At 45.1% G+C, this 13,346-nt stretch overlaps 1 protein-coding gene across 2 annotated transcripts in view; it reads right to left on the bottom strand.

Moving 5' to 3' along the window:
* Window positions 1-635: 635 nt before the first annotated feature.
* LOC111953491 (CYFIP-related Rac1 interactor B) overlaps window positions 636-13,346 on the bottom strand; it is a 34,901-nt gene continuing 22,190 nt past the window's right edge. For both annotated transcript variants that reach the window (XM_023972793.2, XM_023972794.2), the window contains exons 3-12: window positions 11,302-11,384; window positions 10,878-10,999; window positions 10,202-10,307; window positions 6,300-6,439; window positions 4,091-4,168; window positions 2,860-2,976; window positions 2,649-2,728; window positions 2,331-2,457; window positions 2,131-2,201; window positions 636-1,464 (exon numbers count right to left, since the gene is read on the bottom strand). In XM_023972793.2, coding sequence (XP_023828561.1) covers window positions 1,395-1,464; window positions 2,131-2,201; window positions 2,331-2,457; window positions 2,649-2,728; window positions 2,860-2,976; window positions 4,091-4,168; window positions 6,300-6,439; window positions 10,202-10,307; window positions 10,878-10,999; window positions 11,302-11,374 — 984 coding nt within the window. In that variant the 5' untranslated portion in view covers window positions 11,375-11,384 and the 3' untranslated portion in view covers window positions 636-1,394. The remainder of the gene's footprint in view (window positions 1,465-2,130; window positions 2,202-2,330; window positions 2,458-2,648; window positions 2,729-2,859; window positions 2,977-4,090; window positions 4,169-6,299; window positions 6,440-10,201; window positions 10,308-10,877; window positions 11,000-11,301; window positions 11,385-13,346) is intronic.

Genomic DNA, 13,346 nt, shown 5'->3' with positions numbered 1-13,346 from the left:
GATCAGGTCCCCCATATTCATGTATTCTTATTCATTGTGATCGAAAAGGCAAAATTGATCCTGAATAAGAATTCTTTCTCTTAAAACCCGGATCTAAATCATTTAGAGAATGGCAACCAGTAAAACACTGCATCCACTGAGGAATGGAGTTGCCCACCCGTGCCTTAGACCAACCAGGGTTTCACAAACTCGGTCCTGGGGGGATGTTTTGTTTTTTGCCCTAGCACTACACAGCTGATTCAAATAGTCAACACTTGATGAGTTTGTTATTTGAATCAGCTGTGTGCCMGGGGGTGGGTTGTAGGACCACGTTTGGGAAACCCTGCCTTAGATGACCCCTCCTGCCTCCCATGTGTAGCGTGTAGATAATACTTAACTGGTGGAGGCAGATATAGCGTGACTCACTCATCTGTTGTCTTAGCTGTTCATTGTAGTTCCATTTAAATGTAAACTCCATACTGACTCACAAATTAATGTTATTCTTTTCTTTTTAGCAAGTCTGTTTGGTGAGTCAAACCTCCTGTAATGGATTTAATTGCCAATCTAAACTAGAAATTGGTTGTTGAAAAGTTCTCWCTACCTACGTTTGACTACATGGTGTTTTCTAGAAGAGTTGCAGAGGCAAGTAGAGAGAGTAATTTGTAGAAAACAAGTTCTCTGTTTATTTTTTCCAGCGGCAACATACTGTTAACAACAGTACAGACTCCCAATTTTAAATTGATTTGCACACATCACAGTTTGAAATTTTAAAATAAAAAATACAACTATGAAAAATGACATACAACAAATCAAAACCTATAAAAAAAAAAAAGATAAAACACTAACAGTACTATCTTTTCAATAATCTCAATTCCGACGAGTACCATTCAGAGAACAAAACATTAAAACATACAATTAAGCAGACAAATTAAACTTGAACCATACGTTTTTTTTTTTTTAAATAGAAGGAAAAGACGTAATTTCGTCATGCAGAAGATGTAATATTAAATAATAAATCAAACAAAAATAATATATTTCTCTATATAACTCTTTTTAAAATTTTCAAGTCAAAGCACTCCCATCCCTTACACAGGGAAACAAAAACTATTTAAAAAAAAATAAAAATAAAAACTGAACCCACAATGATGCTTCCATAGCTGCCATATTGTTGTATGGCTTTTATGGAAAACATTTAAATCTCAGCAACATCTTTTTGGCACAGAAAAGACGTACATAACGGCAGTAGCATTTTGCGTTATAAAAAGGGGGCGGAGATGCAGCTCTTACTCCATTTATAAGAAAAGAAAACAAGAAGGGAAAAAAAAACATTCTGTGCACCGACGTCGTTGGTGAGAGAGAGAGTCGATGTCTCCTGAACCGGGTGTGAGGCGAGTGGTTGTACCAGAGTATCAGTCCTACTGCTGCTGCAGCATGCTCTTGATGGTCTTGTTGGTCGATTCATCATTCAAATGCTTGGTTGTGTACCTGCAAGGGACAGATGAATCGACAGACCAGACAAGACGGATGAAGACAGAGGGATCAGTTCGGGGATCTGTGAACGTAACRCGACTGCTCTACCGGAAAGGGTGTCAAGAGTGTGAGAAAGCCTTGTCGACAGTTATTAGCTCTGATATTTGATTTCCTAGTCTCCCCTCATAGACGGAGGTGCAATCCCATACAAACAGAGAGAGAGYGAGAGAGAGAAAAGAGGGCTGGAGGCGGGAGGCCTTGGAGTGACCTCACACGACTGGAGGAAAGCGACTGAGTATGCCCGATGGCCCTGATGGTGTGATATGCAGATGTGAGTGTGGTTGCCATGGAAATGGCCATGTCAGCTGCGAACAGATGCAGGTGYCAGCCACTTAGATTTGAGAAAAGAGTAGGGGGCCAGGGGTCAAAGAAATGTAATCCTCTCTGATCTTCTATAAATCTAAAACTGTGGGATTTGACATATAACTCAAAACACTAAACACATATCGATTTGAATCCCGAGTAAATAATAATGAAGGGAAAGTGGCCAAATATGGCTGTATTTTATTTCACAATAAGCATGTGTTAAAGTGTGAGAGGAAAAAGGTTGCAATGATATTCAGTCAAACGTCTTCTGTTAACGAAAAGAGTTGTTGATGCTACAGAAACGCTGGGCCTTACCTGAGAGCGTTTAAAAGGCCTTCTACGCTGTTGGGCGGTTGATCTCKGAGGACCTTGATGCACCCTTTCATCTAGGAAGCAGAAAACGCCATGTAAGATGAATCAGTGTTTGTGTGTGTGTTTGTGTGTGTGTGTGCGCACGCGTGTCCAATCCTCTGGGACTGGGAGCATGCAGGAACATAGCTCCTCCCTGCACTCACATCAATTTTGGAGGACTTGGAGAAGGCTCCGACAGGATGCACGTAGTCGTACAGGATGATGACGCCCACCATGACGCGCAGGCAGAATGAGACCGTCTCCTCACTGGTGAAGCGGCTTCGGTACTCCCTGGAAACACAGACACAGATTGATGATATAGATCAGGTCCACCCTGCCCATATAACTATATTCCTTATGATCTAAAAGGCTAAACTGATCCCAGATCAGCACTCCTACTCTGAGACGCTTTAAGAATATGGGCCCAGATCATCTGCAGTTTATGACATGATCTTGATTTAGTGAGGACAGGGATCACTTACGGCGTTTCCAACATGACTTTGCACACGCTSGCCATTGTGCTTAGGCAGTCTGTCGTGTTCTCGATGGGTAAGTTCTTATTCTGAGCAAACAGAAAGAGGGGATGTTTTTTTTCTTCTGTAAACGGCATTGTTGTATTGGTCAATTTGATTACTAATGAGAAAAGTGTCAAATGTCAAGGTTGCCAGGTAAGGAAGCTGTGAAACCCCTCACCTCTGAGACAAACTTTGTCGTGCTGTCGCTTAATGTCTTCAACATAGGCGTGGCGTCGGCGTAGAACAGAGATATCCGGTTGGCCATCTCGTTGTTGACTTCATTCTCCCCCTCTGCCTGAAAAAACAAAACAAAAAAAGTCACCGTTTACCGTGGATATTATTGAGCCAGAAGTTGCTGGTCGAGAAAAATGTTCAGTAATGGCAAGGAGATGCTTTTCCTGCCTTAAAGACTGCCTTTATTTTCTAATGCGGAATGAATAATCCCCCAGAACGTCAAGACGTGTCACATAAAAAAATKATCACGTTTGAATAAGAACAAATGTATTTTCCGCCAGAACAGATACGTCTCGTGTCTTTGTATAAAATGTCTCAGTGATTCCAGTAGTCAGTGCGTGAATGCTGAGTGCAAAGTAATGCTCCTTTGTACTGCTGAGCTGGAGGGAATTTTCAGTGGCTAGCTAGAGATGGTGCTGCGTCCCAAATAGCATCATATTCCCTACATAGTGCACTACTTTGGACCAAAGCCCTATGGGTAGTGCCCCATCAAGGGAAAATGGTGCCATCGGAGACGGGCTCTAGCAGTGACAGGTCTTAACAGTTGGACCGTCTGGGGGCCATTTGCGTAATGGCATAAAGCTGCTGCAGGCCAGACACAGACGTGTGTCTCGAGAACAAGAGTGAATTCTGTTCATTTTATACACTAAAAGAGCTATTGAAAAATTCAGACTTTTCTCTGGTGTCACTGAAAAAGGTMTCCCGTCAGTCTTTTTGAAGCACGGCTGGGTGGAGAAAGGAGTCTGGATTGTCCTTTGGACACCTGTCATACTAAATCACAAGAATATTCTCATCTGAACAATACTGCATTCCAAATCGTTTAAAATATCAAGAAACATAATACTGAGCCCTGAGGTGCTCCAATACATGTCCCTTTCCCAATAAAATTACTGGTGTGGGGAGGGGGGGGTAGAGATAACACACTTAACTACTGTCTTTAAATGTATTTATGACAAACTAAGTGCGAGATCTAATGATGAAATAGTTAATATATAGGGGCCCTTAATGCCCCTATATAGCCTGTAATGTTAATGGCCCCATGTAGAGCAGGACGAACACTTGGCCTCCTGCTGAGCTTGATGAAGAGGAAGGGTAGAGGAATAGGGCACAGGGTCTGTGGTGTAGACTACCAAAATGGAGCTCATCAGCCCCATAGATTATAGACGTCAGCTCACCGGTGTATTGTTGATCCGCATGCGGCTCAATGTTCTCCTGTAATAGCTGAAGTCATTCTGGATGGCAGGGTTAGTCATCTGCAACACAAGGATTAACGTGAACATTACAAACAGGGCTTGGCGCATGCGTGTGTGTGCGTGCGCCTGCCTGTGTGTCCGAAGGTAGAACACACGGCCTGCGGCAGCAGACATTCAGCTCTCTGGATCAAATGCACCATCGTCATGACAGGATGTTTTGGCAAACGAGGCARATACATAGCTGGGGGCGGAGATGGAACGAAAAGGACATTGATAGGATTAAAATCTTCCATTTATTTACTGAAGCGGATTTTATACCGCTGGATATTTCCTCACCATTCCTTTAAACTAGAATGCATTTATTTTCACTTGTCAATGAATTAAGTYCTTGTTAGCTCCCTTTAGCAGTGGCTCAGTGTGTTTGGCATCGTGACAGAAGCATCAACAATGAGGACGAGAGGCTGAACAGACAGTATAGGTTAGAGAAGGGGTGGGCAAACTACGGCTCAGATTTCAGCCCGTGGGAGGTTTGAGTAAAGAAACATGTACAAATAAAATAAAAATGGGGATGGGGGGGGCTTATTTTTATGAGCAAAAAAACGAAACAAAACCCCCCCCCACTCCATGCCACTCTTGAACGTCTAAAACTAGATAGAGTATACAGTAGATAAAACTAGATATATAGCCATGTTCTTACTACTCGTTAGTTATTCACTGTRTATTTATTCCTTGTGTCACTATTTCTATTTTAATGTAATATTTTTTCTCTCATCTCTGCATTGTTGGAAAAGGACACGTAAGTAAGCATTTAACTGTTAGTCTACACCTGTTGTTTACGAAGCGTGACTAATAAAACATTAGCGGATTTGATAAACAAAATCGGTCCCCAAAAACCTGTGCATCCCTCCGTTGAATTTCGAAATCCTGATGTGGCCCACGAGCCCAAAAGTTTGCCGCCTTCTGCCCTGCTGCCTTCCTTTCACAAAGAGGATCATTAGACCTTGCCTTGAGCATAGCTGACCTCCAATAAGCCACTGGTCAATCAGTGGGCCCCGTCCGGCACATCAACCTCCTGCTCCTCCAATRCAGGAAGACGCCTCCCTAATTACCCCTAGCAGCACATTATTAGCCCTGCAGTGTCTTAACGCCTGGCCGGCACGAGCAGTATAGTAATTCCACCATAATGGACTGGTACCAAGTCTATGTCCACTTAGCTACAGCTAGACGGTCAGTGCTAGTGGCTAGTGCCAGGGCCAGACAGCCCCATTTCACCAATGAGTGGCTTTAAAAAAATATATTTTAAAAAAGGAGGCAGGCGGGTGGGTGARTGTTCGAACTAGGTCAATGCCTGTGGTCGGGGTAAGGGGAGTGAAAGATTGATGAATGGTGCCTGGCATGGCACCTTGCACCCCCCTACCTTCATGCTTTTAGACCCTATGCAGGGTATGGGGAGACTGGGCAGGGGGGCTGGCTAATTGGGGCGTCTCGGCGGACTGCCTGGGGGTGTCAGGGTGCTGGTTTGAGGAGTGTGTGTGGAAACAGGGTGCCTAAAGAGGCCTTGCGAGTTGTATTGTAGTATCGTCTGCGACTCAGACAAACAAGCAATCTGTGGGTTTTTTCCCCTGGGATCAACTATAAACCATGTTTCTATGTGTTGAAGACTGGTGCCCAAATAAGRGGTGCTTCCCAAATGGAACCCCATTCCCTACATACAGTAGTGCACTACTATTGACCAGAGCCCTATGGRCCSTAGTCAAAAGTAGTGCACTGCAAAGGGTGCCATTTGGGATGCAACCAAAGAGCCCCAGCCAACTACACTATCCTGTTAGTCATCCCTATCCACAACATCATTGTTCATTCATTCATTMATTAATTAATTCCAGCAGTGTAGAAGACTATAGAATTACAGCACTCCCAGGAACCGATCCTAACGTACCAATTAAATACTTATTATATGTTATGGGGCTGAGGCTTAATCATGTACAGCACTAACACCTAATTAACAGGGTATTAACACCTTGTTATGCTAATGACAGCGCTAGCTAGCATGCTACCAAAAGGAATAGGTGAACCATGTACAACCAACAACAGCTCTAGCTTAGGTCAACAACAAGYGATGAATGAAATGAGAAAACGGGGACTCTGGGCAAAATTGAGTAAAAATGGAGGCCAGGGATGTGATGGGACGTACTTTGAGCTCGTCGAAGCGCAGTGTGAAGTGCAGGATCTCRGCGAACTGCTTGGCCAGCGCCTGCTCACGCTCCAGGTGCTGAGTGGGGTCGTCGTAAGTCTCACTGGTCAGGGGTCCCAGCAGGCTGTGCAGCGCCGCCTCTGTAGCGCACGGACGAGGAGAGGGTGTTAGAGACCGTTGTGTGTCGTGTATGATTAGTTTAAATATCTGCCTAATAAACATAACAATCATGAAGAACATCATGATATCAAAATGTATGCCAACTAGAATTTCCTGCCTCTGTTAGACAGGGACAAGGAGAGTGTGTCAGATGAGGAGAGGGGGAGAAAATGTACAATTGTGGATTGAATGATAAGTTAAATATCTGCCTAATAAACACAACAATCGGCATGTACATTATGACACAAATGTGTGCCAAATACAATTGCCCTGATGGGGGGGTAGCTGTACAAAACAGGGACATGCGATTGAGCGGTGATTGGCATAGGGCCCTGGGCACAGTGTGGGGTTGAGGAGGGGAGAGGTGCATAGGGAAGAGCTGTCTCTAGGGGTGAGGGTGGGGGATGGGAAGATCTCCTAATCCGATAGAGATGAGACATGAGCCTAATTATCTCATTGTAACGAGAGGGGGGGGGGGGGTGCGCTCTTCATCCAGGCTTACCGCCATTGTTCAGACAGTAGGTAAACACAAAGACATCACATGGCTTTATTTGGGTAAACCACACAGTTCTGTAGTAACATACAAGCTGTACAATGAAGCAAGCGGCATTGACTATCTGCATTGACCCCGTTGACACTAACCTTTTCTGGCTCATCACATACGCTGCTGCTACTGTTTATTATTCATCCTGTTGCCTAGTCACTTTATTCCTAACTATATCTACCTCAATGACCTCGTACCCCTGCACATAGACTCCGTAAGTTATCATTACTCATTGTTTATCTATTGTTTATCTATTATATATATATATATCTCTATTTTCTTTCTCTCTGTATTGATGGGAAGGGCCCATAACTAAGCATTTCACTGTGAGTCCACACCTGTTGTTTAGGAAGCATGTAACAAATACAAGTTTATTTAAATCTCCACTAGTATCCAGGCAAACTGTGCATTTCCCGAAGACCTAACGCAATCGATACACAAATGATTTGCCTGCATTTCCATGTCTCAAGATAGCCAACGGAAGCACTAARATGTTAACCATAAATAAACAATGACAAAACCGTCCATGAGGGAAAATGTGGTTTCAGTCAGAGACTGAAGAAGGACTCAGTCTAGACTCACTAAGATGACTAGATTTACAATAATGACATAACCCTGAAAAACCAAACCAAACCACACACTCTAATCTGGTTGCACAATAACGCTAACTTCCGCATGGACRCACACAATCAGTACGCTGAGCATCTATTTACTCTCAACTCGTTTCTTACCACTTTCAGTTCAGCACAAGGTATATACAGATACGCACACCGCCATAAGCCAGGACGAAAACAAATGGAGACCTTTGGCCATGATGCTCACTTAACAGAGACAGTGATCCGCAGAGGGAGGTTTTTCAGAGGYGGAATGCAAGCTGGCAATGCAGTCAGAGCAGTCCAGTAAATTGAGCACGTTGGCTATTCTGTGATGATCCCCTGATCCCCATATGCTTTGGCCAGTGTATTGCTTCTGCTGCAGCAGCGAGGAGGGGGCTGATTTAAAAATGGCCTTGGTGATGCACCCCCCTCCAGTCAAAACAGAAGTTGAGATGGGTTTAGGCCTAGTATCTGAATCGAGGYACTATCACTGCTGGAGGGGGAGGAGGGGAAGGACGTCTGATCCCATTAGGTCACGGCAGAGCAGGCGAGCRGAATGCGGGCACACAGACTAGGTGGGCGCTGCTGCGGAGCTTGGTTCACTTYGGGAGAGGAAATGGGTGGGAGGATCAGAGGGCGGCGGGTATTTACTCCAACCCTGCGGTCAACGGGCTCCTGTCCTGAAGACGTCCATTGGTGGAAGCATCACATTTAAATGAGGACTAAATGTGATGCGCTACTAAAAATGATTAGGCAGGAATGATGAGTGACAGTTATGATATTGTGGAAGGTTGTTTCAAAGGTAATGTCATGTTGGGAAATACGCCCCCAGAAAATTGAGTAATAACACAGAGACGTCTGATAAAGTCATCTCTCAGCCAGCAGTCATCCTCTCTGTCTGTCTGTAGGGGAGTCAGTCGGCGGAGAAGGTGGCCCCCAGAGTCAGAGCAGTGGAGCGGGGAGATGACCTACTTCATTACATAACACACACCAGAATTGTTCACGTTTTTCTATTTTTGCTGCATTCTGAAAATGCAGGTATATTTGACCAATTCATTCAATTTCAAGTTCCAACTTGTTATATTAAATAGACTCGCTGCGATTATCCAAAATGTCTCTTCATCCTCCAAACCCCACTCTCGCTCTCTGCCTGCCTGCGGGGAGGGTGTGTGTGTGTGACAGGAAGTCTCATTCAAGATTTGCCGAAGTGTTCACAGAGCCCGCTCAGCTCACGAACTGAAATCTGATGAAGAAACGCTAATGCATAGGCAGTGATCACCTAGAGAAACGAATGACAATTAAAAAAATAAAATAAATTAAAATGGGGGCACCGACATTTTTCACGACATTTGTACTTTTCTAGGGCACGCACCATTTTTGCAATAGAGAACAACAGCGGGAGAGAGATGAGGTGGTAAGATAGGCCAAGTGGTCTCATTTCATGTAGAGAACRTTTCTGTGGCCAATTTCAGACTAGTTTGTTTGCTAAAGTTCGAACCAGAGTTAGATTATTTGTTCATTTTGGTTACAATGGAGAACATTAAATAATGAAAATCAAATAAATCTTATTCAGAATTAATTAAATCAAATGCGTGTCACGAACGCGTCATTTCCCCAATGCACCTACRGTATGATGTTCGTATTTCATCAACACTGTCGAGTACAAGCATATTAGGCTATAAAACCACTCAGATGAATGATTYTTGTATTTGGTTCTAATAACATAGAATAAAGAAAACTGTTGTTTTCACATAGCACCCTCTTGAACTGACGCATTCTAGAACACTGAGTAGAGCCATGTATTTAAATGTTGGATTGTTTAATTAGAATGCAGGTGAAATCTATTAAAAACAGATTTTTTTCTGGGAGGGTMTGCATTTCGATAATGCAGACCTTGAAAGCTAACGTGACCCGATCACACCTCCTCCAACCAGCACCCTGACACCCGCAGAGACTGYAGTCTCAGCCGCCCGCCACTAGATTAAGGGGTTAAGGTCGGCAAAAGGAGGGGGCGGGCTGCTCCTCTCTCCCTCGGGGTCACATCCCCCCCTCTCGTCGCTCTCTCTCTCTCCATGATAATGAGTCCTCACCTCTGGGAGGAGGGGAGTATCAGGTCTATTCGGAGTGCAACGCAAGCAAGCATCATGTTAATGAATGCAAAGCTATGGGGGTTTGCGCTGCATATTTGTTTGTGTGGGCTGGGAGTGTGTGCGCGAGCAATGCGTGTTCATTTCCTGCAGTCGATAWCGCCGATGTGATCGAGCATGCAGACGGCTAAGGTCACAAGAGGGGTGTGTCTCTTACATGTAACCTCTAGAGAAGCTGGAGCTAGTCAACCTCTGGCACAGGCGTTTATATGACCTTTTGCATTAGGACATTGCGTACCAAAGCTCTGAAGGACGCACATCACTAGTCTCAGTCAGGTGTGGGTGTTGTATTATAGGGCTACATATTTAACCTGAAGCACGGGACTGGGGCCGTATCACTCGTCTCAGMGTAGGAGCGCTGGATCAAGGATCCGGTCCCCAGCTGTCCATGTCATCTTTATTCATTGTTGTCTTTAAAAAGGCTAAACTGATCCTAAAATTAGGCCTCAGACATACCTAATCTCTGGGAGAACTGGTAGAACTTCTTGAGCTTCCCCACCAGGTGGACCACGGCCGCCCATGCCGCATCCTGTAACGCCTCGTCGCCGGGGTTCTGGATCGCCTGGCAGATAGAAAAGACGAGATGTTTATTCAAGTCTGAAGAGTTTAATCACCTTCTGGAGCCTGATCAAGCCACTGGTMTATAATTAAGCAATAAGGCCCGAGGGGGTGTGGTATATGGCCATTATACCATGGATTAGGGTKGTTCTTAGCACGACGCARCGCGGAGTACCTGGATACAGCCCTTAGCCATGGTATATCGGCCATACACCACAAATCCTGAGGTGCTTTATTGCTATTATAAACTGGATACCAATGTATTTTTACTGCTCTAATTACATGTTGTGTCATACCCGTGGTATATGATATACCAGGGCTTTCAGCCAATCAGCATTCAGGGGTCAAACTACCCAGTTATAATGAATGTTTAAGAGTTATTTTGGGTCTTGTATCTTTGATCTCCTGACGTGGGCCCGTATTCATAAAGAGTAGGAGTTCTGATCTAGGTTCTGTTTTTAGAACATAATGAATAAGATTACTTGGACAAGGAGGGAGGGGCCTGATCCTAGATCAGCACTCTGCTAATCTGAGATATTTTGAGGAAACGGGCCCTTCTCCCAAAGTCCTGTACCTCTCTAATCTCCTGACCCGCTCCCTTGTACGCTTGCAGTTCGTCCAGGACTCCCCGAGCGTCCTTCAGCACCAGGTCCACCTGCTCCCACACCTCTCGTTCTGCGTCCGTGGGCTGAGCATCTAGTGGACACAGGAAGACAGTCAAGTGGGTTTTTCTACGTCTGGGAGGGAGTCTACAAATAGAGGTGAAGAGGCGCTAGTCTGCAGACCTACATCTCTATTCTGATTGTTATTCCAATCCAGACACCCCCCCAATGGCCACGCCATAGCTAACAGAATAGCTGGTGATGCAAATGGGAAATAGATGAGGTTCTGTAGCCTCTGGGCAGAACAGAGACAGACGAGGGGGTAAGAAGGGCAACAGCTAAAACAAGTACGATTGGAAGCTCAAGTGTGAAGAGCGAGATGGTAATGAAACTCACTTTCAAAATCGAGGAAAAAATTGGGCTCTTGTTCCAGATCTGTGCAAGTCAGAACTTTTAGCAGGTTCCCCATGTTACGATGCCTGCGGAGACAAATAGAGAAAACACAACAATAAGATTCAACTTCATTGTGTTGGTAGCTAAGTGTGGTGGTATTGAGGGGGGCACACAACCCTGGTGCCCACTCCTGTTCCTCCTCTCTGCTCCAGTGGCCCCTGAACCCCAGATGGGCCCTCCGAGATCCTGTGTGGTTTTCCTGTGCCGAGCCTTGGCCCACCAGATGTCCCCAAAAAGCCCACCCCCCCCTCTTAAAATAGTATCTGAAATAGGGGAATCGCTCTGCCTTGGAGAAGAAGTCCAACCGAGTGTGACGTCTCCGCTTCCCTCAATTCCCTCCTGATAAGCATTTACATCTAGCGATTGCTAACAGCCGTTATATGCAAACTAGTCTGTTAAATTAGCTTCTATGTTCCTTAGGGAGGGAGGGCCACACACCCTGCACATGCASAAATTCAGATGTTAACCTAACAGTGTTCAGAGTTTAAATCCCGACCGTCTCTACAATAGGAAAATGACCTGGATGTCTTATCATGATCTGATTCCCACTACAAAAGTGAGACATTCAGGACTTTGCACTGTTTGTGAATCCTACATGAACCCCCATGGTGAACATTTTCCTAGCCTGAGTCTGTTTCAGCACTCTTGCCAGCTCCATGTTACCATTATTATGCCAAAAACATGGCAATTTGGTATAACAATTCCACACAGGGTTGGCAAGAAAACGGAAACAGACAGGCACTCGGGCGAACACATTCCAATCACAAAAAATAGCACTGCTTCAAAAACACTGAATTGTAATCTCTAGTTGTTTCCAACCAGTCAGATTTCCCAGAAGCGAGGCAGTCGATTCCTGGAAAAGGAGGGCAGAGGGGCGTGTGGGGAGGGGAGATAATCTCACCTCAGAAGGAGTAGTGTGAGAACTAAGCCCCCTATCCTTCCCCAGCTTCTCTCTGCTGTCAATATGAAGGCCACAGATTCACCCAGTACCTGGAAAACACAGTGAAACCAACCCCAAACCGAGCCAGGGGAAACCACTGCTGTACAGTTCTTATCTAGTTGGAACAGTGGGAGAAGGAACCCCTGCTGTCGGCACTGTGGGTGAGAGGCTCCCGTGTTGTGTGTGTGTGTGTGTGTGTGTGTGTGTGTGTGTGTGCACAGACAGGTAGGCAGAGAGAGACAGACACACACACACAAATGTTCTTAATACTGACAGGGCTGAACACATTAGTTTGAGCTTATTCCAAAGCATGTCGTCAAAGTTCATTCCTAGCCAATGACTCATACTGAGGACAGCGAATAGGAGTATGGTACAGGACTACACATTGTATGCGCTACTGTACAACACTTTCCAATCCTGAGGTACAATTTAGACTGTCGGTCACAGCACTGAGTCATTCCCTAGAAAGCCATGTTGAGGAAACAGTATAAAATATGGAAAATAGGGAGCATAAACATGTACAGTTCTGCAGAATCAGACARCCTGGAGCAGTCACACTGCCCAGACTCTGTCGAAGTCTGATTGCTGCTACAGTATTTTGGACTGTAGTTTATGAGTGCTCCTACTATGACTGTAGTCTGTTGCCCGTATTCACAAAGCGTCTCAGAGTAGCAGGGCTGATCTGGGATCACGTTGGTAGCTAAGTAGTAGCTTATTCACTATATTATTCAAAAGGCTAAACTGATCCTAGATCTGCACTCTTACTCTGAGACGCTTTSTGAATACGGGCCTATGAGAGGTCGTACAGTATTATGACTCTGGTCTATGATCGCTCCTACAGTCTATATGACTTGGCTACGCTACAGGCAGTGTTGCCTACGCTACAGGCAGTGTTGCCTACGCTACAGGCAGTGTTGCCTACGCTACAGGCAGTGTTGCCTACGCTACAGNCAGGCAGTGTTGCCTACGCTACAGGCAGTGTTGCCTACGCTACAGGCAGTGTTGCCTACGCTACAGGCAGTGTTGCCTACGCTACAGGCAGTGTTTC

This window comes from Salvelinus sp. IW2-2015, linkage group LG27 (genome assembly GCF_002910315.2).
Source record: "Salvelinus sp. IW2-2015 linkage group LG27, ASM291031v2, whole genome shotgun sequence".
NCBI lineage: Eukaryota > Metazoa > Chordata > Actinopteri > Salmoniformes > Salmonidae > Salvelinus > Salvelinus sp. IW2-2015.
Note: the sequence above shows the minus strand (reverse complement) of the source record. Positions and strands in the feature narration are given on the sequence as shown.